At 41.7% G+C, this 26,335-nt stretch overlaps 5 protein-coding genes across 7 annotated transcripts in view; 3 read left to right on the top strand and 2 right to left on the bottom strand.

Annotated features, from left to right (window-relative positions):
• The first annotated feature begins 792 nt into the window (after positions 1 to 792).
• On the top strand, positions 793 to 8,653 carry knk (knickkopf). The gene is made up of 14 exons (XM_053763782.1): positions 793 to 990; positions 1,067 to 1,140; positions 1,860 to 2,008; positions 3,002 to 3,253; positions 3,581 to 3,688; positions 4,108 to 4,290; positions 4,473 to 4,566; positions 4,859 to 5,005; positions 5,138 to 5,273; positions 6,108 to 6,294; positions 6,387 to 6,591; positions 7,232 to 7,422; positions 7,642 to 7,805; positions 8,163 to 8,653. The coding sequence occupies exons 1-14, from the start codon at positions 948 to 950 to the stop codon at positions 8,315 to 8,317; spliced, it is 2,088 nt and encodes a 695-aa protein (XP_053619757.1). The 5' UTR covers positions 793 to 947; the 3' UTR covers positions 8,318 to 8,653.
• m-cup (mann-cup) lies at positions 8,525 to 19,404 on the bottom strand. Its single transcript, XM_053763783.2, has 7 exons — positions 19,053 to 19,404; positions 17,039 to 17,258; positions 16,548 to 16,937; positions 15,664 to 15,810; positions 14,435 to 14,605; positions 14,177 to 14,303; positions 8,525 to 10,145 (listed from the first exon to the last, which is right to left on the bottom strand). Exons 1-7 carry the CDS (start codon positions 19,214 to 19,216, stop codon positions 9,379 to 9,381), a joined length of 1,986 nt encoding a protein of 661 aa, XP_053619758.1. The 5' UTR covers positions 19,217 to 19,404; the 3' UTR covers positions 8,525 to 9,378.
• LOC128680559 (uncharacterized) lies at positions 10,180 to 13,393 on the top strand. Its single transcript, XM_053763786.2, has one exon. It carries the CDS (start codon positions 11,137 to 11,139, stop codon positions 12,331 to 12,333), a length of 1,197 nt encoding a protein of 398 aa, XP_053619761.1. The 5' UTR covers positions 10,180 to 11,136; the 3' UTR covers positions 12,334 to 13,393.
• Positions 19,405 to 19,771: 367 nt separating the features above from the next.
• LOC128680560 (uncharacterized) lies at positions 19,772 to 25,559 on the top strand. 3 transcript variants are annotated; one of them, XM_053763788.2, is made up of 9 exons: positions 19,772 to 20,902; positions 20,980 to 21,118; positions 22,245 to 22,327; positions 23,050 to 23,205; positions 23,362 to 23,460; positions 23,559 to 23,717; positions 24,252 to 24,407; positions 25,090 to 25,332; positions 25,411 to 25,559. In XM_053763788.2, exons 1-9 carry the CDS (start codon positions 20,837 to 20,839, stop codon positions 25,450 to 25,452), a joined length of 1,143 nt encoding a protein of 380 aa, XP_053619763.1. In that variant the 5' UTR covers positions 19,772 to 20,836; the 3' UTR covers positions 25,453 to 25,559. The 3 variants fall into 3 exon arrangements, with proteins under 3 accessions (XP_053619763.1, XP_053619762.1, XP_053619764.1); XM_053763787.2 differs by having other exon boundaries at positions 19,781 to 20,902; positions 25,428 to 25,559; XM_053763789.2 differs by having other exon boundaries at positions 20,222 to 20,902; positions 20,980 to 21,103; positions 25,428 to 25,559.
• Positions 25,560 to 26,069: 510 nt separating this feature from the next.
• Positions 26,070 to 26,335, bottom strand: part of LOC128680561 (uncharacterized) — a 2,507-nt gene continuing 2,241 nt past the window's right edge. The window contains exon 5 of the mRNA XM_053763790.2: positions 26,070 to 26,335. This exon is cut by the window's right edge and continues 321 nt beyond it. The gene's annotated coding sequence lies outside the window, so the exon portion shown is untranslated.

Genomic DNA, 26,335 nt, shown 5'->3' with positions numbered 1-26,335 from the left:
TTATATATTTTTTACATAAATTATTACAGTTACCTATAAGGAGTAGGTACAATGGTTAAAGTAAATGGTTGGAGTCTTCCATATGGTGTTTTACACATGCGTAATTACTGTTAAAATTAAGATGACAGATATAGTCGTTTTGAAAGGTACGACAGGCATTCTGCCGCCATAAGGGAAACTAAGTATGGAAAACAAATCGGTAACCTCTTAGAAGCACTCCGGCTTGTTCTTTCGTACTAAACAGAAGGAAACTGTTTATAAAACAACCTAAAATATATATAGATACTAGCTGTGCCCCGGGGCTTCGCTCCCGTGGGAATTTCGGATTAAAAAATTCCATCTATTCCAGGTTATTTTCTACCCGTGTGCCAAATTTCATAACAATCGATCCAGTAGATAATTCGTGAAGAGGTAACAAACAAACTCACTTTCGCATTTATAATTTTAGTTGGGATATTTATTTATTTTATTTAAAGCAAAGTTAAGTGTTGCTATTGAAAAATAATGAGTTTACATGGTGAAGGGAACGCTACTTTGTATTTTTAACCTTTACATATAAAAATAGGTATATCGTGTATCTCTTTGATAAATAACTTTACTGATAGTACGTACATTATTTAAATAAATACATACAACAAAAATCTACAAACACAACACAAGTTTTAGGTAACATTTCATTATTTTGCTCATGATAACACCGAACGAAATAAAGTGAAAGTATCTTGGCCTTGATTGGCTGAGTGTCGTGGCGGTTGACCAATCAGCGCGCTCGAAGGCTTCGAACAAGGTTGGCTGTGCTGTCAGTGACGACCGGAAGAAACTTCGCAAAAGAATGTCGTAAACTCGTACATATAACTTATTGTCTGTCAGACAAAAGTTGAAAAAATGTGTATTTCGTAATCTCTATGCAAGTTTATACTATTTATATTGTGTGTAGGTAGTCGATAATGTGGAAAGTGAGTTTGTTTGTGTTTACAGCGATAATAATAGGTGGGTATTGTCGAAATGGTGCAATGATAATAGTGAATTAGTTTCGTGGAACTTTCTCCTTCTCGCCTTGTTGCAGTGGCGCGGGCGCAGGATGACGAAGGACCCTACAGAGGGAAGCTCATCGGACATCTCAACACGTACCATCACCAAGTAAGTGAGATACCGAGTATACCAAGAAATAGGACTGCAGATTTGCTAATATAAACAAACTTATAGTTTTTATTATAAATTAAACTGAAAATTTCAATTTTTCTTTCCATAGAATATTTTTTGTAGGTATTTTAGTACTTAAAAGGTTAAATCCATAAGCCACTTATTTAATACTAACTGTTCCCCGTAGCTCCGCCTGTAAAAGCCTGTTTGACCTCTGGCTATATCTATCTACTCTTAATTTCATCACAATGAGCTCAGTGGTCCAGCTGTGTGTGTGTGAGCATGAAAGACACTCTCATTTTATAACAATAACTGTAGAACAGACCATGATTTAGAGTAATAAAAATGTCAACCCTCATTATAAGAAACACTGTTATTATACATGTAATTTATTTTATTACAGAAAAGGGTTTAATAAAAATTTTGAACATATGTTGCATGCTAGCCTTTGAAAAATAACTACTAAAATAAAACTTCGACAATTTATTCAGTCACATCCTTCCGTTGTAATATGGGATGTCATTTTCTAGCTTTTCCACAAGTGTCAATTTTTTCAGCATCATAGCTCCTGGGTGTTTACACTGAGGATTACTCTTCTCTCTACTTATTTCTGTATAGTTAAATGATTTCATTTACTATTTGGGTTAAGTATGAAAATATGGTTCATTAAATTTACCTTAAAAGCTATACCTACAATGAATTTCCAATAACGTCAGGTGTCAGGAGACGTGTTTGCGGTAGATGACCACACCATACTGCTAGTGGACTTCAACTATGATGGCACTGGAGAGGATACCTTCTTCTGGGCCGGGGACTCGGGCCGGCCCGGACCTCAAGGGTTCATAGTGCCCAATGAGCATGGAAAGTATGTACTTACATTATTTATTTCCTGGTTTTATGCCGACCCAACACCATACAGGTGACCAATCAGAAGTATTTAGATAAGTACTTATCATGATCACTTGTACAAGTACTGTTTCCATTTTATCATATCATAATCAAATTTCAAGAAATTGGTTAGGTAGATGAATTAGGAGGTAACAAAGAAACTTACCTACACATAGTTGGGATTAAGGAAATTAGATTATTGTATATTAATTTTAAAAATCTAATTACAATGATTGCATTTTAAATTGTGCAACTTGCTTGCTTGGCAAACTACATCAACTAATTGTTAGTCATTAACTATAATGTCATTACCCAAATTATCACCACTGACATGTGTGTCAACAAGTTGTTTGTAAATAAAAGGTGTATGCCCTTTTGTGTTATAATCCAAGATTATGCAAGCACATACAGGTGGGCAGTATCCCAAAACTGAAAAAATATAGGATTCATCATTAACTGTTTTTAATTATAAACCAAATACATAGGTGTTGTTCTAGTCTCTCTTTCGTCTCCGTATGTTCCGGTTGACATCGGGGATGTGACGCTGCGAAGCCCATGGTCAGCATAAAATAACTTTAAAATGTTGAACCTCCTGCCTGACGTCAATTCTCCTCGGGATTATATTGTTGCCTATCACCTGCTTATGTGTCCTTGTACGGGTGCATATAGATGGTTCTATTCTAAGAATCTCAAATATGTAACTTTTGTCTTGATTGTCAAATACATAAATAAATATCACCTGTAGCACTTTGTGATCAACAGCTGGGTATATATAGACCTCCTTCCGTCTACGGCGTAGACTCTACGCCAACCTTCCCCCTACTGGTTTTGCCCGCAATTTCCTTTACATCGTCGATCCATCTAGCTGCCGGATGGCCTGCTATCTATTTTCCATAACTAGTTAAATATCTAAAAACCAAAATGTAGTATCCGCACAAGAGGAGCGACGTGTGAAATAAATATGTTTTAGCACCAACATTCTCGAGCGCTACCACGACGCGGAGGTCCGGCTGTCGCTGCCGGAGGGCAAGCGGCTGTCGCGCTTGAAGTGGGTGGCCGTGTACGACCTCGGCAGCCAGAACGCGTTCGGAGACGTGTTCGTGCCGGACGAGTTCGAGGCGCCGGCGCCCAAGACCATCGGCCCACTGGCCGCCGTCAACGCCGGCAGCGCGCCGCCGGTCGCCAGCCAACCCATCAGGGTGCTCGACGCTGTCACTTTGCTGTAAGTCTTTTCTTATTCTAAGTGGAATAAAAATTGTTGTATTATTCACAAATATGTACCGAATCTGCAAGAACAAAGTTTAACAAGTGCTCTATATTAAATCCCGTTTAATTAACATATTTCCTAACGAGTTTTCATTGACCATGTTTCATAGTGTCTCGCTATTAATTTATTACTTTATATTGTGTGTGTACTAAGATGTGATTAAACAAATAAATATATAGGTTTAAAAATCTTTATTTCTCAAATTTATTTGAATAGTTTGATAAATATTTATGTCACTTCAAAGATAAAAATTCATATCTATACCTAATGGATGTTTCCCAGAATCCCTGAGTTCCGCTACGACGGCAGCGGCGAGGAGGTGTACTTCTGGATTGGCAGCGGCGCGCAGCCCTCCAACAACGGCAGGAAGATCCCCGACGAGGATGGATAGTGAGTTTACAGTTATTTTTAATTATGTTACTAGCGGCCCGTCTTGGCTTCGCTCGGGTAAAAACATAATAAATTATACACCTTAACCTTTCTCAGGAAACCCACTATCCTTGGTGAGAACCGCATGAAAACCCATGATTATGTTTTTGAGTTTATCGCGAATAGACATATAGACGCGGCAGAGGATTTTGTTTTATAATATGTAAGGATCATACAGATTAGAGAAATGTGCGTTCATAAGGTATCCTCTCGAAAGATATAGACGAGTTAATTTGACGTCGAAAATACCGGCCGCGATAGCCAGGCACAACTGCGGCGTCGGTGGAAGGAAGCATTCCCAATTGACAAAATTAGTGACATCGTTGACGCATTATCAGTAGTAATTAAGAAGGAATCGTGTGTCGTGTGTCGTGTGTCAGCCTGGAGCCGCTCCGGCAGTACGCGGCGGAAGACGTGGTGCTGCGGCTGCCGGGCGCACTCACCGTGTTCGCCGCGGACTGGGTCGCGCTGTGGGACGCGCGCGCGCGCCGCGCACTCGGCGCCGCGCTGCTGCCTGCGGACCTCAACGTGCCGCCCGCGCCTGCGCATGCGCATCTCTACCGGTCTGTACCCTCTCACACAGACAAACACGACACGATCGCTTTGCTAACGAGTATATTTTAGCATAACAATAAAATTAAAACTGTGTCATATAAAGCAAATATTAGTAAGAGTCTTCGTTCTTACAATTTCTCATCAATAACTTTTATTTATCATTTGTATCTAAATCGAAATAATTCTTCAGATCTTCCCTTCCGAACTGCCGCCAGCTGCACAGAGACTATCAAGTGTCGTGGGAAGTGTTCGGAAATCAGATCACTATCGAGCTTGCCGCTAAGGTATATTATTCTTTATCTTCTTTACTGAGCGACACACCACGTTAGCCTTGTCTGTTCTCTGCTTACAATTAAACTTGTGATACGACTCTAGCTAGACATCATGTTTCAATTGACACAATACCTAATAAAGCAATTTCAATTCTGAATCTCAACGTTTTTCTTTTGAACCAGGATATTTTCACCATCCATCTTGATAACCTTAGTGAAATGAAAAAGTAAGCAAGTAATTCATTTGTATATAGGTATTTTGTAGTACCTGTGTTGTGTAATAAAGAAGCACGTTTCGACGCAGATATCTGAGCAGGACTACATGTCGTTCGGCATCTCGGGCAGCGCCGGCCGCAGCTCAATGCTGGGCGCGGACGTGGCGGTCGCGCGCTACTCCGCCAGCGACCGGAGGGGGCACGCTGCGGACTACAACATCACTGCGCTGGCGCCGGTGAGTTTTTAAATGTGTCAGGGAGAGGTGAAAAAAGGAGGCGAGAGGCAAGCAGGGTAAACCAAAATAATAATAATATTAGTATAATTCTGCTGTACCTCATAATATTAAATTTCATTTTCTTTTACGTAGTGCGTGCACGTACTAGGACAATGGGTGGGCGTATGCCGAGATACGAAGCTGGGTGGATTGGATTCCAATCAGGTGTTCAGCGCGGATCGGGTGGACGGAGTCACCCGGGTGTCTTACCGCCGGACGCTTAGGCCAGGTATGTTTTCGTACGGGGAACCCATCACTGTATCGCAATTCCTTTAACGATTTTCATTCCCTATTAAACTATTCGAAGAGATTTTATTACAATATATAACAAATCCTAAAATCTGTTCATATATGCATACAAAATACATACAACAATATATATATATGGTATACAACAATAACCAACAAATAGGTTATCGTAAAAAGAGGTAACAAATACAAATAGGTTTTATATTATATTTCGGAGAGACACAGAAGAGAAATAACAATAACTCTGAGGCCTGTCAGGAAATGGCCTGTTGCCCTTACAGCACGGCGTGGGAACCCTACCTACCCACAGGAAGCTTCCGGACCACACCCCGCACGGAAAGCTGTGTCATACCCAGTTATGTTACTAAGCGACGTCCCATCGTCGCCAACGACAATTTGTACTAAAGTAACTGTTTCATCACACAGATGTTGTGATGTTCTTTTGCGATAACGAAGTAACATTACGTATAATCACAAAGAAAATAAACCATGTACACACATCGACCGTCACTTATAATTACATAGGAACATGACCGCATTGCACAGCACCAGAGCTAAAGTTGTGTCATTACAACGATCGCACGTTAGCGATATAACTAACACACTTGTAGGATGACAACAGCCGACGAGCCGACCATTTTATATTACGAGCTGTTTTACCGACGATATTTTAGCTAAAATGACAATAAAGTTTGCACTCCCTGATATATACATATGGTTGATACACACGTTTACTTAATTTACCACTTAATGCCGAGCAAGAGGTACTATAATTTGATTATAATTATAGAAATATAATTTGTCTCCCTCTCAGAGGACAGCATGGACCTGGAGTGGCTGACGTCATCGCCCGCGCACGTGGTGTGGGCGCTGGGGCCGCTGGACGCGACCGGGGAGCCCGCCTACCACCGTGTCTACCCGCGGGCTGACGTCTCTCTGAAGCTGGTGCGGGAGGCCAGCGACCCGCCCGCCTTGGCTAACGACTGCTTCCCGTTCTCGCTGTGAGTGTCAGAAGCATACAAACACAGTAACGTCCACATGGTGTCTCCGACCGGTCGTCCACCCCATATTAACTTTGTCCGCATCGACCCAGGAGCGCGCCGCCGCCGGTCCAGCCGTGGGACACGGCGGAGCTGTTCGACCCCGCGCTGCGCACCTTCTGGTTCCGGCTGGGGCCCGCAGCGGGCGCCCGGGGCGCTGGCCGGGGGCGCCGTCCAGCGCCCCCGCTCGTGTGGTACGTCAACGGCCAGCTAGCGCCCGACCTGCAGCTGCGGCGGGGGCTAGTGTACAGCTTCAAGGTATGCTCTGAGTTCACATAAAACGACTACAGTCATCTCATTTATTCTGTTAGGTTTTTATTTTGTTTTGTTTAATTAGGTAGTACCTAATTTTTTAAATAATTTTAGACAATAGAAATTTTCATATAAATAAGATAAAAATTTAGATGAAGGAAACGGCGTGGTGAAATTATAACAAATGCAAAATCATTTTTGTAAATATCTAATGAAATATAATATAATAAACAACGAAATATAAAAATAAAATAAATAAATATATTAGGACAAATCACACAGATTGAGCTAGCCCCAAAGTAAGTTCGAGACTTGTGTTAGGGGATACTAACTCAACGATACTATATTTTATAACAAATACATATATAGATAAACATCCAAAACCCGGGCTAATCAGAAAAAGATCGTTTTCCATCAAGACCCGACCGGGGATCGAACCCGGGACCTCTCGGTTCAGTGGCAACAACCTTACCACTGCGCCGCCGAGGTCGTCAAATCTATCTGGACAGTGTATGTATTTGATTGGGTTGCTTCGTATAGTGGTGTGATCGGTTAGTTAGCACGGTGGGACGCTGATTAGTAGACGTAACTAGTTGTGAGGAGCCGAGACGGAGTGCTAGTAAACGAGGAAGTCGTACACTGTCAGGTGCTGGGCGGCAACGACCCGCACTCGGCGAGCGAGTACCACCCGCTGATAGTGACGGCGGACGCCGCGGGCGGGCTGGAGCGGCTCAGCGAGCGCCAGCAGCGCGCGCAGCGGGTGCTGGCGGGCGTCCACAGCCCGCGCCGCGGCCGCCTCGCGCCCACCGCCGCCGGCGCCAAGTGCGTCGGGACCAGGTCGGTGCTATTGCGTTATTTAGTGTTTCATTCACGAATTCAATAAAAATGTCGACTTCGTCTGCGACGCTCCGGGCTGAAATTTTCTGTCCTGGCTGATTATTTTCACTTGAACTGTACGAGAGTTTTTATTTTATTTTTATAAAAAAATTTTTATTTTATTTTTATAAATCTACATCAACTCTGTTCGTTAAATGTATAAAAATACCGTGGTCGCAGGCCCGCCGACGCCGACCCGCGTCGCGACGCATCGTTCGCGTCGTTCCGCGCGTTCAACCGCACGCTGACGTGGCGCTGCGACGGACTCGCGCCCGCGGACCTCACGATCGCGCCCGACTCCTCCTGGCCCGACATCGTCTACTACAACTCCTTCACGCATAACGGTATGTCTCTCGAAACCATATGACATATATATATATATAGCTATTCAGATTTTATTTTTCTATATAAAGACCCATGAGCGAGACATGATTTACTAATAAAAATTACCTTATCGTCTTGCTTTTCACTATAATACTTGCAGACCAAAACTTAGCAGCCATATTTGTACTGTATCATGTCTATAATAAGTAGGTAATCTCAGAAAAACATAACCACACTGCACGACGCCGCCAGAGCGAAAACAAGCTGTCGCATGTCAGTGTGTCGCCATACCAGGTGTCGCTAGTAGTTTCTGTAGTCTGACACTCCGACAAACATATTAAATTAAAACAGCTCCGGTGAATGTTGATTGTTTCCAGACATGGGCGGCCGCATCTTCATAGTGGACCGGCACCGCCGCGACATCGCGCGGCGCGGAGCTGCGTCCGCCGCGCGGCCGTCGCCCGCCGTCGCGCTCGCGCTGCTGATATCATCATTGCAGATGCTTATTTTGAATGTTGCGACAAATGTTTAAGAACAAATATTTTACCTATATACTCATTTTTATCTCATATTTTTATACACATCATTGTGAAAATCACAATTTTTTATTTTTTATAAATTTTGTAGTTTTCTACGTAAGTTAAGTGTAAATAATGTATAAAAGAATCATATTTGTATATTGTGACTGTTTCCGTCCGAACTAAGGCTAGTGTAGATTGATTCAATAGGTATTTTGTAAATCTTCGATGAAAAGGGAACTGTGGTAATTCAACACCAACCAAATTACAAGCAAAATGTTCTCTTGCTATCTAAGGATAGCTCAAAAAATGGGTGCTAATTCGTTAATTAAAATCATCAAGGACGTAAATATAGTTTTATTTTGTCATAATTAAGTTTACATGTTTTAAATTAATATCTAATTAAAATTTAGTAATATTTGATTTAAAACTAAGAAATTCACAACAACAATGAGATCCGGCGCGCGGCGCCAATTTTGTTCAGATCGAGTTAACATTTCATAATAACATCTACGTCTAGAGAATGTACAACATTCACCCGAACGCAGTTTGTCGACATCTAACATTAATACTAACATATTGATGGCTATGATTGCACGTTGATTACAACACCGCTCCGTTACATGCGGCCAGATATCTCTATTTCTTGATACGTCATATCATGTATATGTATGAGATAATAACATGTTCGAGACTATTATTGAAATGTCATATTTGCTTTAAAATACCTCTAAACGTGGTGCACATTAATGTGGAAGGGAGTCATAATAATATTTTTATTTCGATGGGAGAAACAATGGCACATCTTCAAAATCAAACGTTGACATTGAAGGCGAAATAAATTGTCACTGTATTTCAAAAATCGCAAAATAACATCGGGTCTGCTTTGTCCTAATATTAGGCAAGAACTTACGGATATAAATAAACACAGGTAGGTATATCCACTCGTAATGTTGAATGTAGTTTTAAAACACGACAAGACGCGGCTCCGGAGATCGCACAGAGCGAGCGCTCAGCCTCGTCGCAGATGCGAGTAGCACGTGAACCGCCGCGGCCGGCGCCGGCAGCGGAGGCGTTAGGAGCGGTGCAGCTCCAGGAAGGCCAGCAGCTCCGCCGGCAGCTCCCCCTCCCGCGCCCCCTCACCCGCCAACACCCCCGCCGCCAGCGCCGCGCGCGCCGCCAGGCAGCGCAGCGTCACGTGGCGCAGCACGCGCACGCGCGACCCGCGGTTCAGCGCCACCAGCTCCGCCGGGGAGTCCCCGAACTTGTTGGGCTGGTCCAGGTGTGCGCCGCCCGCCAGCAGCGCCTCCACCAGCTCCGTGGAGAAGTTGTACGGGATGGCGGCCACGTGCAGCGGCGTGGAGCGCGCCTCGTTGCGCACGTTGACGTCGGCGCCGCACTGCAGCAGCAGCCGCACCACGGCCACGGACGGGAACACGGGCGGCGCGGCGATCTCGTCCGCGAAGTAGGTGGAGCGCACGACGTTGAGGCGCGACACGCACAGGTGCAGCAGCGTGTCGCCCGTGTGCGCGCTGCGCACGTCCGCGTGCACCAGCTCGCGCACGAGCGCGGCCGCGCGCGCGCGCTCGTGCGGCGCCGCCGTCTGCAGCAGCAGGAACACCAGGTGCGTGGCGCAGCGCAGCGCGCGGTCGAACGTCTCCGCCTGCTTCTTGTGCACCGGGCGCGGCTGCAGCGCGCGGCGCGCGGCCGGCAGCGCGCGCGCGACCGCGCTGCACGCCAGCATGACGTCGCTGTGCCGGGGCACACCGCGCGCGCGCTCCAGCCGCCCCGCGTGCGCGTCCAGCATCAGCCGCGTCAGTGCACACGCCGTGTGACACGTGTCTGCGCAGGAACGACGTGTGAGGTTAGACTAAGTACCTATTTAATCTTCTATTATGTTAATCTTTGTACCACCTATATAATTGTGTTATTCCTTCAAATATAGTAGTATTATTCGAGCATTCACTCGTTTCATTTACCTGACTACGTCACACCCTTATATGGCGACCCTGCCTATGGAATCTTCCACCGCGCCGCGAATTTGAGACGTTACTCGTGTAATCGTTAATAAGGACAATGGAAAAGTACCAGTTCTATCTTTGTTTCGGACTAAACGCTAGTGTACACGTGAATAAAAAATTTCACAAAAATAATGGGCTCCCCACAGTCTAAAGAAGAAACCCTGGTCATCCAGAATGCTGCGGCTGGCGATAATAAAGCAACTACAGAACAAATTCGCTTTCATATGAGCACCACAAATATTATCCTGTGTGTTATCCTGTTAATTATACTGTGTGGCGTGCTGTTCTTCATATATCGACTATATAGAAAATGCCATAGAAAATGGATTGTTAAGGAGATAAATCGGGCGACTATAAGAAGATCACTTTTCCGGCGACAGTTGGAAGACCTTAACCCACCCCAAAAAATCTATTCAAAAGAAATGGTGTAAAAAATAAATAAAAATAAAAGTGCATAAATATATTTCAAAAGTGAAAATTTATTATATAAAAATAAATATTAAAAAAAAAAAAAGTGAAAATAATAAAATACAATAATCTACTTAAAAAAAAAAAAAAGTATCTTAAATATATAATCAAATATCCTAATAATAATTTTATGTACGAGATATAGGTCACCGGTAAGGAATGCAGCGACTTTCCATATACGGACGGACGGATGATGCACTGTGACTGAACTTTGGACTTGATAGTGTTAATTGTAATCGCGATTATATTTTAAAGTCTATTTTTATTTATTTTTTAATGTGTTATGTTCTTTATGTGCACAGGTACAAGAATATTTTACTCTACGTTATGGTGGTAAGTGACTAATGGAAACTATTATATCATTGTATGAGGAATTAAAGAAAATTAGAGTATATTTAATTAAATTAGGAGCCAGTCGAAGAACGGAAAAAGTGTTAGTAAACAAATTAAATGAGATTAATGCAATCTATGAGAAATATGAGACGTGGCTGATAGGTTTTGAAGAAAAACTTAAGAGAAAATATTATAGTTCGGATGATATTATATTAATCAAAAATTATTGTAGTCGATTTTTAGAGTTACATGAAAATATTTTAGTGTTGTGTAATAGTGATAAGCCGAAGTCATCGTTCAACATGAATTCTTTTGATTTAAAAACGGCGTTAAATCTTTTACCTATTATGACAAATGAGGAGTCGAATACAAAACAGTTGATTGATAACATTGAATATTATAATACTTTATTGAAAGAAGATACATGTAAACAAAATTTAATTAATTTCGTATTAAAAAGTAGGCTTTCTCCTGAAGCTAAGTTAAAATTAAAATCAAAATATGAATCAGTTAATGAGTTAATTATTGATATGAGAAATGTATTATTGTGTAAGAAAGCTGCAACGGCAATACAAAATAAATTACAAAAAATTAGACAAAATGACTTGTCAATTGCTGACTATGGTAAAGAAATAACGGAACTATTTGTTGATTTAACGATAACGCAAGCTGACGGGAATGATCAATGCTATAAAATATTAAAACCTATTAATGAAAAAATGGCTGTTAAGCAATTTGCTGACGGCTTGCGTAATCGTCGACTTAGTACGATTATTTCTGCCAGGAATTATAGTTCACTTAAAGATGCTGTACAGGCAGCCCAAGATGAAGAAGTATCAATTCCTTCAACATTTGGAGAAATCATGGGTATGTACAAGAAACCATACCATAATAAATATTTCAACAATGGTTCAAATTATTATAGAAGCTGGCGTGGAGGACGTTGCCGCTATCCTGTACATAGAGGAAGAGCTCGAGGACAGCAAGCAGCTCATCTAGCTTCTCGAGGACAAGGGTCACGAGGTCAGTACACGCGAGGAAGTAGCGGAGGTCCACAGCAGAGAGGTAAATTTTTTAATTCAACTAGAGGAAATCAAGGGATGCGTAATAATCGTAATATTCATTTAATGTATGATAATGATAATAATAATTTCGAAAAATTTGAAGAGTCAGAACTTTCTTTGAATCAGTTTTTTCGTGAGGAATAGTGAAAAATTTATTTTAGCCAGTGATAGTAATTGTTATATTTCTTTACTTTCATCATCATGTAATAATTATAACAAAAAATATTTTTTAGTAGATTCTGGAGCATCAATATCGGCATGTACGTATAAACATGCTATAGAATGTAACATTCCAATCTATAAGGAGAATGTAACAGTCAACGGTTTAGGTGGAAGTGTACAAGCAATAGGATACTTATTTTTACCATTAACTTTTAATAATGAAACATTCAATCATAAGTTTTTTGTTTTTCAAAATTTACCAATTAAAGGAAGTGGAATTTTAGGCCGTGATTTTTTAAATAGATGCAAAGCTCAATTAGACTTCAGTAAAAATACTTTGACATTATTTATTAATTCGAAAATTACTTTACCTTTAATAAATACATGTAATGTTATTTTTGAGATCCCAGCTAGAAGCGAGTCAATACATTTTATACATACGGACATTAATGAAGATTGCGTCATATTATCTCAAGAAATAAAACATGGTATATTTTTAGCAAGTTCCATATGTTCACCAAAAGATGGATTGATTCCTGTTAGAATACTTAATGTTACTGAAAATGATGTTCAACTCACAGAAATAAATCCAAAAATTGATAAAGTTAGTAACTATAATATTTGTGAATTTGAAAAGTCAACGACCGATTCAAATAGAGTGAAAAAACTTTTCTCATTAATGAAATTGCAACATTTAAATATTGAGGAACAAAAAACTATTGAGAACATTTGCGCTAAATATTCAGATATATTTTACCTCCCTGGTGATAAATTAAGTACTACTGATGTATACACACATACTATTTCTGTCAAACCTAATACAAATCCAATCTTTTCAAAACAATATCGTTTGCCATACTCTCAAAAGGACGAAATTAAACGCCAAATTGATAAAATGTTAGAGGAAGGGATAATTGAACCTAGCAAGAGCGATTGGTCTAGTCCAATACTGTTAGTACCTAAAAAATCAGATTCAACAGGAGACAAAAAATGGAGGCTTGTCGTAGATTATAGGAAATTGAATAATCAGATTGAAGACGATAAATTCCCACTACCAGATATTACTGAAATTCTGGACTCGTTGTCAGGTAGCATTTATTTCACACATTTAGACTTGCATCAAGGATACTATAATGTTAATTTAGATGAAAACAGTAGAAAATTTACAGCTTTCCATTCAGGACAGTATCAGATGACACGTATGCCAATGGGACTTAAAACTAGCCCAAGTTCATTTTCCAGAATGATTACATTGGCAATGGCTGGTCTAAATTATGAAAAATGTCTAATTTATTTAGATGACTTAATTGTTTTTGGCCGTAATTTAACAATTCATAATAAAAATTTACAAGATGTTTTTGAAAGATTACGCATTCACTCGTTTCATTTACCTGACTACGTCACACCCTTATAGACGTGCGTTCGCTTCAGATACTTAAAGGGACATCGAATACAGCGGCTTGGAAAGACTTAGGGGAGACCTTTGCCCAGCAGTGGCACGAAACAGGTTTATAAAAAAAAATGTTAATCACAACCAGCTAAATTTGAATTGCGTATGTGACTTGTGATTCCGCCCTAGAATAGAACCTATAGATTGATAGGCAACAATAGAATTCCCAATTTTGCGCTGACCCCTGATTTGGCGCTGCAGCCCAATCAATTGAACTCAATCGGAAACTGCGAAGACCCGAAAGGGTAAGTTGCATCCTCCGCCCGGAACTGTGTGTCACAACCAGTTACAATCAACATCCCCCCGTGCTATCATAAGTGTTCCAAATAGCCCTTTTTAAAGACGAGCAGTATGTATTAATAGCGGAATACTGACCGGTGTAGAGCAGAGAGTCTTTTTCGACGCGGATGATGAGGGCCCAGCCCCACAGGTCCACGCAGCGCTGGTAGCGGAACGCGTCGCCGTATGCGGCGCCGCGGTACATGATGCGGAGCACGGTGTCCTGGGACAGAGAATTCGTCTTTATATTAAAAGCACAAACACTCATCAAAACCGCTCATTTATCAAAAGCGATCCAAAATAAAAAATATATAGTCGATCCTACCTGTCGCGCCGTCAATCACCTTCAAGTACCTTGTGGTGAGCGCCGAGCACGCGCGCGGCGACCAGCAGCGCCTGCGTGCGCAGCGCGTCCATGTCCGTGGCGAGCGCCTCCAGCTCCGCCAGGCTCGACCACTCGCGCGCGTTGCCCAGCGCCGGGATCGGCTCCAGCTCCGGCAGCTTCGGCAGGTACTGCTCACCTTGCTGCGGTCCACAATATTCATTATAATGACTCTGAGCATCGGCAGCTAGCTAGCTAGTTAGATCCCTTTAGTTCTTTCTTAGCCATATTTCAAAGATTTTTTTCACTTGACCCCGCCGTGTCTCCCATTTTACTTAAAGTAGTTCTGTTCGCCGCGAACGTAGACCTCGCGAATACAATTTTTTTTACATATAATATAATATCAAATACCTATCTCAAAACACCTTTTTCAAAGTTACAATCTTTTGGTTTCACACGGCAGCGCGTGTCGAGTTCAACAATATAAAATAATTTGGCGTACGTATTTTTTAATTCCACGATATTTTAGAATCTATTCATCCAATTGATGTGCTGTATAGGACACAAAAAATATCTTCATGAAATTATCTTGTTGATGAAATAACTTTAATCATAAGCATTAATATGCTTGTGTAGTAATAATTGACAAAATGCTCCTTTTAATTTACATTATCTTTTTACATATAAAATGCCTTATATTCCTTAAGTATGTTCCTTAATTATAAAAGAAAGGTGTATAGTGTCGCGGACTTTATTATGGATCTACTAAAAACCTTTATTTTTGTAGTACTTTATATGCAAGTATAATTAACAGTAGGGCTAGCGCACGCACGTTAAGATTTTCGGTAGTGCTTTTTTTCGGAAAACTAATTTATTTCAAAACAAATATATGCCTATATCAATCTAGGATAATATAGATTTCTAATGGTGAAAGAATTTTTGAAATCAGTTTGGTAGCTTCGGATATGGGTAGCTTCGTATATCTCCGAAGCTACCAAACCGATTTAAACATACAAACTCATCTCGCGAACACAATATTTTTTTACAAAATTGTGGATATTTCAAAAACGGCTTAACCGATTTTGTTGCCCCACGAACTTAAACATTCCATTGGCAGATCTACATACCTTTTAAATTTCATCAAAATCGGACCAATAATAATAGATCTGGTGCCCGCTTTCAATAAACATGTGAAGACACCATTATGTTAATCCTTTATAGAAAAAGTAGTGGTGTTGAAACCCCAGGAACCGGCGCGTACCGAGCGCAGCAGCGTGGCCTTCCTGTAGGCGGCGAGCGCGGCGCTGACGTCATTGAACTCGTCCAGCTGCGTGGAGCCCAGCAGCTCGTACGCGTCCGCCACGGCCGCGGCCGCGTACGACACGCGCGCGCACAGCAGCGACACGATCTACCGACGTACACTTCCTTATTCGCACATACTTTCATTCATTTATTTTGATAGAATCAAAAATTAAATATTTCAATAGTAACCTTCGTATCCACCAATGCCCAGAACTGTATGTCACTCGTTCCACTTGGATAACCAATAAATATTTAACCTTTGTTTGACCGAGGGCCATTAACTATTTCTATTCTAAATCAAGGTAATTATCGGAATTAATGTCTTTTTCGATTGTCCGATTTGATGAAATTTTCACTGAAAGGTTAAGGCGAGGGTATCGATGTGGTATCAATCGAGAGGATCTCGTTTTAAGCCTAACATTCATTTCATCTTATTTTATACTTTAAAAAATACTGAAAGTAGGCATCAATAGCAATAAAATTATTAGGCACTACAATTATTACAATCCGTCAATTTTCCCGAGGATGGAATCATTTCCAAAATCAATCTTTCATAAAATTGTCATTACTACAGTACCGAGTAATTAATGTGAAGTCATACAGCAAAACTCATTCTTGTCTTTGTTAAACTTTGAAAAATTGAATTGACAGCGTAACCGCAGCGGTCGAAACGCTCTGCGAACCACCGGGCCTGATTTCGTAACACCCGTAGGATTTTCATAATTCCATCTAAACAAATAAGATTTACTAGTCTTACCGAACAGTGTATAAAAGAATAACTGAAAATGTTGATAATCTTTTGGACGGGAAATTGACGCACTATTAGTACGGAATGTGGCGTACCTGCGCAGCGCCCTTGAGACAAGCGGTGCGCAGCGCGTCGTCGCCGGAGCGCGAGCGCAGGTGCGGGTCAGCGCCGTGGTCCAGCAGCAGCCGCGCGGTCTCCACGCGGTGCTCCTGGATGGCGTAGTGCAGCGCCGTCTTCAGCTGCATGTCCTGCGCGTCCAGCTCCGCGCCGTGCTGCAGCAGGAACGTGCACAGGCGCACGGACTGCACGGAGTTGATGAGGCACGTGCCACCGTTGTGGTTGGCGCGGCGGATGTCGGCGCCGCGCGCCACCAGCAGCCGCACCACGTCCAGGTGCGTCATGAAGCACGCCGAGCGCACGGGTGTGGAGCCGCTGTCCGAACCCGCGTTCACGTCCGCGCCCGCGTCTATCAGCACGCGCAGCACCTGACCACATATATCGATAAAGGGGCAATACACCCGGAACCTCACAAGCATGCTCTGGAAATGGAAACCAGAACCTCACAATAGTAGTAATGTTAGGTTACCTCGAGGCGGCCGGCGACGGCAGCACACCAGAGCGGCGTGACGGTGTGCACGGAGCGGTCGTCGGGCACCTCGTAGACGCCGCGCTGCTCCAGCTCCGCGTCGCACACGTGCACGAGGTACTCCACCAGCTCCACGTTGCCGCGCTTGCACGCCACGAACAGCGGCGCGCAGCCCTCGCGCGTGCGCGCCACCACCGCACGCCGCTCCGCTGGGCACATGCTGCAACCACACTTCACTACACTCTTTATACCAACTTGACAGTTGAAGTTTCATTTCATTTTCTCTTTTTGAAGAATCACGACCCCACACTTTGAAGGATATACAATCTCATTACCGATGATCGTGGATGATACATGCGATACATTGTTAACAGTTTTCTAACTCTGGATGCCCTGGATGTAAGAGTAAGAAAACTGTTAATTTTTACCTGTTGTACTCGGTCTGAGTTCACGCACTGTGATTGGTTCTCTGCATCTCACTTTGAATCGATTCAACCGTGAGAAGTAAAATACAAACCTGCACTAAGCCCGCTGATAGTCATAGTCTCGGATAGTTGTAAACAGATTTTACAACCCTAACTATCCACATGCATGATGGCACATTTATCTACACCAAATTCCATACTAATGGAGCTAAATAATTTGTGGTTGTCCATATAAAACAAATAAGAAAGACCTCACCCTCTGTTCAGAGTGGTAGACCTAAACCTGAATCTCTTAACAAAGTACTATGTGGGTTCAAAGTTAAACAAAACCACAACAGACTCTACTATCGCCTTGGAATACACCCTGCTGTATCCTAAGGGTCCATTAAAATAGAAGAACCACCACCACCTGGCTTGTCAACCATTGTAGTCCATCGCCTCATGCATGTACTGAGAAGGTAAGGTGGTTGTTTCTAATTTATACAACTTCAATACCCATCCTAACCATGAGGCATAAATGTTTTCTATTTTCATGGTACTTTTGGCAAGTAGTGTTATCTATGAGGAGCTCTTTAATACCAAGAGATCCAGCCCTACGTCCACTCTGAACAATGGCCATGATGTCTTTAGCATTTTAAGTATGTTGATCTAATTTTGTTGTCAGAATAAATGTAAGAAGCTTACAAATTGTTGGTAAACATAATGGTAAATATATTATTATATTAAGATTTAGAACTTCCAAAAATGGTGCTCACAAGGTTTCTATTACAATGGATGCGACTGACCACTACAAGTATTCATATTAACTGAAGGCTTCTCATTAAGGATTTGCCAAGGGACCATCATGTGCATAAATACATTGTAACACTAAAGAAAGCCTTGGCCAATACATTGTCACACAACTTTTATTAGAGGAATGGCATTAAGGAAAACAAACTGAATTTCTCCTGCAACCATCTCTTCTCCTAGTTTATTCAAGGCTAGGTCTTGCAGTATATTTGCACCAGCACCAGAATGATTCATTTATTTATTGGATCTTATCATACAGGCATTCACTTTGTAGCCACTTCTGATGCTTTTCAATTCACTTCATAACAAGACCCATTGTTCATTCTATGTGTGTGAACCAGATCCAGCATTGCGGAATTATAGTCAAGGTATAATCAAGGATGTATGCCTGACTATAAGGTATTGAATAAGCCAGTTCCATATTACTCTGTTTTATCTGTGATTCCCAAAAGCTTTCTGTAACTTATTTGCTGCATACCCAAACCACTCTATTAAACAAAAAATCCATATGAAATATACAGAATGCCTAAAACAATTAAACAAATCTGACCTAATTATCTAAGAAAGAATACCACATGGAACTTGAATCTGTATACCTACCCGTAGTTTCTATCTACTTGGTCTCATTGGATTTATTTCTTACATCTTAATTCTTTAAGGAGAAATCAATTCAAAATAAAGAAAACAATCACGGCTTACGGCCATATAATGCTCCTGAGTAGACAAAGGTAATGATGAGAACATGCACTACTACCAAAAATACCCGAGTGTAACTAAAGCAAAAGAAAATGGTTGGTTACCGTTCCAGCGAAGTCCTGAGCCGCGCGGAGAGGCGCGCGCCGGGCGCGCTGTGCTTGCACTCTCTCATCAGCTCGTTGAAGACGGCGTCGTGCTGCTTGGTGCTCTCCGCGAACAGCTTGCTGCTGTTGGCGCTCGCAGTGCTACTGCTGCTCTCTTCCCACATTCTGAACAAACGCGCGAACCACTGCAAGCCAACCGCGTTCTGGAGATAACAATCTCCTACACACTGAGCCCACAAATTTAACAGCACAAACAATTTTTACGACCCGTATATTAAAATATAAACAAAGAACTAGCCTAGCCAGACATAGATACCACCTACCTACCTTTTTTTCGTTTGACTGACAGATGATAAGACAGTTTTTGTTTTGACATTTGTTTGACGTAAAGGTTTTTCTAAGCGCTAAGGCCACACAGTGCCACACGATTTCAGATTAGAAATTCTGTGATACTAGCGCATACGTTCGGTAATATTCGGAATCCTAATCGCCCATAAGTGTGGCCTCTTTAAATGAAATATAGTAATAAAATATTAATGCCTAATAGCGAGTATTACTGCACATTTATCCCGCCAGAGTGCAGCACTGTATACTAGGTACACAAAAGCTTTGCCGCCTTTTGCTAATGTCGATTAAAAAGTTTATTTTAGAGTATTTTATTAATCCTTTCATTATGTAAGCATTTGTTTGTGAAAATATACAACACTGTAGCATATTCGGGTGCCGAAATATTGGGAAAAATAGTTTTCCTTAAGATAAAAAAACTTCGAAAACTATGGGATACGCCTCACGTTGTAAAATTTTCGAGCCAGTAAACGGTCAAAAAGAAGCTCGGAACACTTGACACGTGAAGACTTGTTAAAATATGGACTTCATACAGGTAAGATCTTCAGTCAAAATCAAGTTTATATCAATTTATGAGCACAGTTGACCAAATAATGCAGAAATAGTGTTATCATTTTCAGGATAATCCACTAAATCCTTCCTTTTTTATTTAAACTCGCACCACAATTGCGTAGAAGGTATTTTTGGTCGTAAATCTGCAACAATATTGAAAATAAAGTAACGCCATCTGCGCTGAGCTTTGCGTATAATATTGGTCTGTCACAATGTCAGACTCAGTCATGTTCTCATTATTTCACAAAAGACTTGGCTGTATAAGAGTTTGCTTGGCTTGGCCTAGTACCCTTTGCCTCCTCAATGATGAAACGAGGGAAAAACATTGGGGAAAGAGGGAAATTAAAAAATAAATAATCAGTCATGCCCTCGTCATGTCATCACGCCAAATCATCGTTTTGGCGAACGATGGAGCCCCGACACTTAAAAAAAAATGCCAAAACAAAATACCTATCATGCATGTGTGTATTGTCATTGTGTTCCTTAATTGGTTGTGTTGTATAAGCAGCAAGCAAGTACCTAGGTACTTGCTGTAAATAAGCAATTTCTATTTGTAACATTAGTTTTCTCCCCATTTATAATTATATTGGCAAAATTTATACAAAATAATAATAATAATATCTACTTATAATTTTTATTTACTTTATCCGTATGCACTGATCCGTGTTTCATATTATGTCATTATAACATATTGTATTCCATGTTATCTAAAACCTTGACGTTGGCAAAATCATCGTTTTGGCGAACGATGGAGCCATGAAATTTAAAAAAAAAAGTACCTAGTAGCAACTAGCAACAAACTATTGCAAGGTTTGTTTACAAAATAAACTGATTGAAGATATTTCCAACTGCCTACCTAGTGTTTGTGTAGGTTGGTTTCTATAGAAATGGAGGAAGAAGAATACGATGATGAATTACCGCCTATTTCTGTTAATTCCTCTAAGCAGGATGAGGTAAATTTTGAAATCTTAATGATAGAATAGAAGGGTGCAAATGAAGTCCCAAGGAAATTATAATAGGTATTTTTCAGGCGTTGTTTTCAATGCCGTCGGCAGAGGTGGTGGCGTCGCAGCGCGCGCGCGCGGAGGAGTGCGAGCGCGAGCTGCAGCGTCTGCGCGAGCTCCACGAGCGACAAGATTCCGCGCTCCACGCCGGTACGGGCACTCCCGGTATCAAATAATGTGTTGTTATTGTACTGTCAATCTTCTGCCGATGATTCCTAATTCCTAATAAAAAACTATTATATATGTTAAGGTAGGTCAATTTGTTTGTTACCCCTTCACAATTCATATGATAATACCCTGTTGTATAGTAATACTCCGGATTTACGCGGTTGGTGGGACCCAGAGATAGCGCTATAAATCGAATTCGCTATAAGTCAACATTTCATGAACACTTGAAAGTTTGTGTAATCAGTACCAGATGAAAGAAAATAATAATTTTGAAAAAACATGTTAAATAAATTTCTGTCATAAAAATAATTTACATCACTATGAATAATACAACCTAAACCAAAGTTATTTTTGTTGAAGGCTAAATAAGTACCTATATTCCTATAATGTCACCTGGCGATTCAGATTTTTTTTCTTCTTATCATGTAAAATTTCCTCTTAGCAGCCAGTATCTTTTTTATTTCCCATTCTTTAGTAGAAAAGCACTCTTCATTACAATCTAATTATTCTAACATTTACAAACCCTTTTCAATTGTGCCAAGGCCTGTTACAAGGTTGAAATCATCATTTGATTTTCCAATTCAAATGGGTCTAACAATTGTGTTTGTGCAATGTCTTGATCATGCTCACACATTTATGCTCAACACTCATAAATTCTTAGCTCTTGATTCTTGGACGTCATTAGCATCCACCTCTAAATTTAAATGTTTGGCAATATGAATCAATTCTTTAGGCGGGTCCGCTGCAACATGTTTTGGACAGAACATTGTTCAAAACATGGCACAGCGGCCCCGGTTTTCTATTCTCTTCATGGAATGTTCACAACCAGAACACGACGATGGGTGTGGAGATCGAAAAGAAAAACAGCGTATTTCGTCAGGGTGAGCAAGATATTGGGGACAGGGAGTGCCCATACTGTGTGCAATCTTATGTTACAGTAATGTCAGAGTGGTACTTACCCCAAGGAATATTACACTAAAACTATACTATATATTAAAAAAAATCTGTTCATATGCATGCTACTGATTGGGAACTAATGTTTTGGTAAGAATAATACAGTTTTTTTTTTTATTTTAACGGCAATTGAAATCGCAAATAATAATAAAGATTGTCATCTTTCCAGCCACAAACATAGCGCCAATAGCAGCGTCGCGCTCCAACTCCAGCGGGTCCGAGGGAGAGACCGCACTGGTGTCCGCTGTTGAGGTAACTTTTTATAAAATTATAAATTATCAGATATTCTTTTGAGTGAAATTAATCCACCTGGAGATTACTGAATTGTAGTATCAGTATACCTTGATTCAGGATCTATTGATCATCCTTGCATATTATAAATTAAAGTCCTTTGTCGCGATAAACTTAAAAACTACTGCACGGATTCTCATGCGGTGTTCACCAATAGATAAAGTGATTCCGGAGGAAGGTTTAGATGTATAACTTATTATGGTTTTACCCGAGCGAAGCCGGGACGTGCCGATAGTCATGAATAAGTAAATAGGCATCCAAGGAATGCCTGCGACTATATGCCCCATAAGATGATCTGGTGGGCACTGAGGTCCAAAGTAATGCCCAATGAAACAACTATGTGGTTTATGGCTGCTATTGGCGACGTCAAACCTTTTCTCGACAGTCTGTGTTCACCAAGTTTCGGTCCTCAATCCTAAATATTCTAAAACGACCGGCCCCGGCTTCGCACGGGTGTAATATTATGTAAGTGATATGTATACATATAACCTCCTCTCGAATCACTTTATCTATTTAAAAAATCCGCATCAAAATCCGTTACGTAATTTTCTTTTTAAGATCTCAGCATACATAGGGACAGACAGACAGACAGCGGGAAGCGATTTAATGATGATAATGATATGTATTAATATCTGATATCTCCTGTATGCAAAAGTGACGCCTTTCGTGTGTTCCTCGTGCAGGCTCTGCGCGTGAGCGGCGCAGCTCCGGCGCCGGCGCCGGCGCCGGCGGCGGTGGCCGTGTCGCGCTTGTCGCCGCGCGCCGGCGCGCTGTGCCGCGCCTACTGCGCCGCGCTGGCCGCCGTCTCCGGCGCCGCCGCGGACGTGCTCACTGATGAAGTATGCTGGTTTGTTACTTTGCTATGCTATACTGCATCTAGAGGTTTTCAATCATTATTATATTATCCATATTTATATTGTTCTTTGGGTAAAATTTTCGTGCTTCTTCACACATTATGTAAATAAAGCATTGCACTTACATTATTTTACATCCAGATTATAACCGGCATCTGGTCGTGGTTGAGCGGCCTCGACCCGGAGAGCCCGGGGCTGGAGCTCGAGGAAGACGGCGCCCGCTCACTCGGCGACGACGAGGTAAACCGGCGACCCGTTCAGATCAATGACTGTCAAGTGTTCCGCAGCCACGACGTAAAAACATAAGACGCCTAATTGGTATTCGTGACGGACGGCAGGTGCTGAGCGTGGGCGCGTGGCTGTGCGCGCTGCTGGCGGAGCCCGCGCGCGCAGTGCACGCGCGCGCAGTGCACGCGCGCGCAGTGCACGCGCGCGCAGTGCACGCGCGCGCGCGACGCGCTCTGCACGCGCTGCTCGCCGCCGCCAGCGACCGACAGGTGCGTCGACAATACTCACCTACTTTGTCGTATTTCTTTTTAGACTAATAGTCGACTATTTAGATATGTCAGATGTAAAATGATTAATAAATAAAGACAACTAAAATTACTTATAGACAAAGCATAAATGTGCCATTTACACTGGTCTGCGAAGATACAGCCTCCACGGCATATTTCGCACATGCGAAGCAAATCAAGTTCAAGAAGAGTATTTGTTATGTACTTATATTCTTAGTGATCCTTATCAAGTTCATATAAGTACGTTTAATTTTTTTGCAAAGGGGACTACAGGCATCTGACAAGACTTTTACGACTATTTACCGCCACACACACTAGTGAACTAAGCTGTCGACCAGTGTACAGGTTTCCTCACGATATTATCCTTCACCGGAAGCAAGTGGTGATCTATGAAAACTACTATATATGAGTCAGATTGGTATACAAATGAATACGGCACAAGTAGGATTCGAACCTGAGACCATTCGCTCCACAGACGCCACCGCCGCATTATAGCAGTGAGTGCGAGTATTGCAGGTGTGGTCGCTGTGGCGCGCGCTGCTGCCGGCGCTGGAGCCGCGCGCGCTGCCGGCGCTGGCGCAGGCGCTGGCCGGCCAGTGCGAGGTGATGACGGCCGCGCTACACCGCGCCGCCCTCACCCGCCTGCTGCAGCCGCGCGAACACGATGAACAGGTACGGCCACTATGCCACTGATCAGAGTTATAGCTAAATATCATTTTCTTTTATCTAATCTGTCTTTGTTTTTTTTTTATGTAATAAGAAAAGTAAAATGAAAATAAGATACCCGTGTATATGTGCATCATTACCATCGTGGTTAAAATGTAAATTTGTGTGAGTTAAATCTAACGGACCGAGGGTTCCCTACAAATTTTTGAAGATGCGGCTGTGTTTTTATGACCACCCGCCTGCCTAACGTCAACCCTCTTTGGGAATATTTTGGTTGTCTATTAGTCCCTTAGTCGTCCCGTAAAGCCATCTAGTGGGAATGGTGAAAAGCGGGCGGTGTGCACTCGTTTTGTACGAAGCTAACTTATAATCAACTAACAAAATATCAGTGCCCCAACTTTTTGCCAAATGTCATGATTCTTGGTCTACGGGAAGTACATATAGGTTTTGATTCCCTTGTGAAATCTCAAAATATTGTAATATATGCGACATAAACTCATCATCAGGTCATATTTTTTGATCGCGTCAACGTATACGTTTGATTTTTTTCCCAGTTGAAAGAGACCGTGTACCTGGGTATTTGGTATAAATTTCAACTTGATACCTTTATGCGTTCCTGAGAAAAAGGTTCCGTTTATAACTTTTGAAGTACGAAACCCTGAAAATGATATGGTTGTCGATTGAACAGGAGATATGCGTTCGGGCGCTGTCGACGCTGGAGATATGTTCGCTGGTGTCGCGCGGCTGGCGGCAGGTGGCGGCGACCGAGCGCGACGCGGCGCTGCAGCTGCTGGGCCGCGCGCTGCTGGCGGCGCGCGAGCGCGAGCGCCAGCACCGCGACCACGCGGACGAGCTCGCGGACACACTCGCGGTGCTGGCGCGCCCGCGCATCGCCGACCGCGGCGACAGCCAACACGCCGACCATCTCAAGGTACTTACCCATGTACTCAATTCACTGTACAGGGATTATTTATTAGCACCGTCGAATATTAAGACAATAAAACAAAAGATTTCAATGCTTTCCAGGTTGCGGTGGCGGCGTCCAAACTGAAGATCTTGCTGTCCGACAGTAACTGATTAGTGTTACACTGCTGCTATGACTGTGATAATTATGTTACACATAAAGTTTAAGAATAAACGATTTTCTAATAAACCGATCGAATTAAAATTTATTTATTTGCTTCAATGTAGGTATTTACAACACTGAGTCCCTTATATTTTGAACTAAAGCTTACTTTAAAACCCTATTTTTTTCTAATAAATCACTAATAAATGAATTGTTTCATGATATAATCGACATCGCACAGGTCTGGCTCTGAACAGAATTGACGTCGCACGCTGATAGCACAATCAATTTAGGTACTTAAATAGTCATAATCGATTGTTTATGGCGGTTCTTGTTTTAATAAAAAGGGGCTGAGAAATGATCGTTGCCAAACCCATTACACTACACTAAAATCCAGTTTCCTAGAAATTTTAACTTTTCAGAAATCTATAAAATTCCATATTGTATGAAGTTTTAGAGAAGACAAGAACAGAAGATAGCGAATGTACTTTCTCGAAAATGGAAGACACAAACGATTATGGTTTATATAACCGTTTGCGTCTTCCATTCCCAACTTTTGCTGTGACTTTCATAGTAAATGTAAAAACATTCAATACAAAATGTATACGTAACCAACTTATTTATTGTAGTGTTTATTAATGCATTTTTTGGCATTCGCCATGGTCAATTAATACGTAATATTTAATAATATTTATATATTAAGTATGCTTAACAATATTCCAATATGAGAGACAGCCTTCATGTGGCACAGCTTTGCTGTTTAATATTCATTTCATTTACATCACTTGACGTTATAAAAAAATGGTAAAATTATCACATTACAATATTTTTTAAAGATTCAATTGGTATTCAGATCGCCTTAAATTGC

This window comes from Plodia interpunctella, chromosome 24 (assembly GCF_027563975.2).
Source record: "Plodia interpunctella isolate USDA-ARS_2022_Savannah chromosome 24, ilPloInte3.2, whole genome shotgun sequence".
Lineage (NCBI taxonomy): Eukaryota > Metazoa > Arthropoda > Insecta > Lepidoptera > Pyralidae > Plodia > Plodia interpunctella.
Note: the sequence above shows the minus strand (reverse complement) of the source record. Positions and strands in the feature narration are given on the sequence as shown.

Excerpts from the sequence above, each read along its gene's own strand:
- knk (XM_053763782.1), top strand. The coding sequence starts at position 948 with ATGTGGAAAGTGAGTTTGTTTGTGTTTACAGCGATAATAATAG. Across the intron at positions 1,141-1,859 it reads TCAACACGTACCATCACCAA|GTGTCAGGAGACGTGTTTGC; the intron begins GTAAGTGAGATA and ends CAATAACGTCAG. Across the intron at positions 5,274-6,107 it reads CCGCCGGACGCTTAGGCCAG|AGGACAGCATGGACCTGGAG; the intron begins GTATGTTTTCGT and ends TCTCCCTCTCAG.
- LOC128680559 (XM_053763786.2), top strand. The coding sequence starts at position 11,137 with ATGGAAACTATTATATCATTGTATGAGGAATTAAAGAAAATTAGAGTA.
- m-cup (XM_053763783.2), bottom strand. The coding sequence starts at position 19,216 with ATGTGGGAAGAGAGCAGCAGTAGCACTGCGAGCGCCAACAGCAGCAAG. Across the intron at positions 17,259-19,052 it reads CTCAGGACTTCGCTGGAACG|CATGTGCCCAGCGGAGCGGC; the intron begins GTAACCAACCAT and ends GTGTGGTTGCAG. Across the intron at positions 14,606-15,663 it reads AGGCCACGCTGCTGCGCTCG|CAAGGTGAGCAGTACCTGCC; the intron begins GTACGCGCCGGT and ends TGTGGACCGCAG.
- LOC128680560 (XM_053763787.2), top strand. The coding sequence starts at position 20,837 with ATGGAGGAAGAAGAATACGATGATGAATTACCGCCTATTTCTGTTAAT. Across the intron at positions 23,206-23,361 it reads CGGACGTGCTCACTGATGAA|ATTATAACCGGCATCTGGTC; the intron begins GTATGCTGGTTT and ends TTTTACATCCAG. Across the intron at positions 25,333-25,427 it reads AACACGCCGACCATCTCAAG|GTTGCGGTGGCGGCGTCCAA; the intron begins GTACTTACCCAT and ends AATGCTTTCCAG.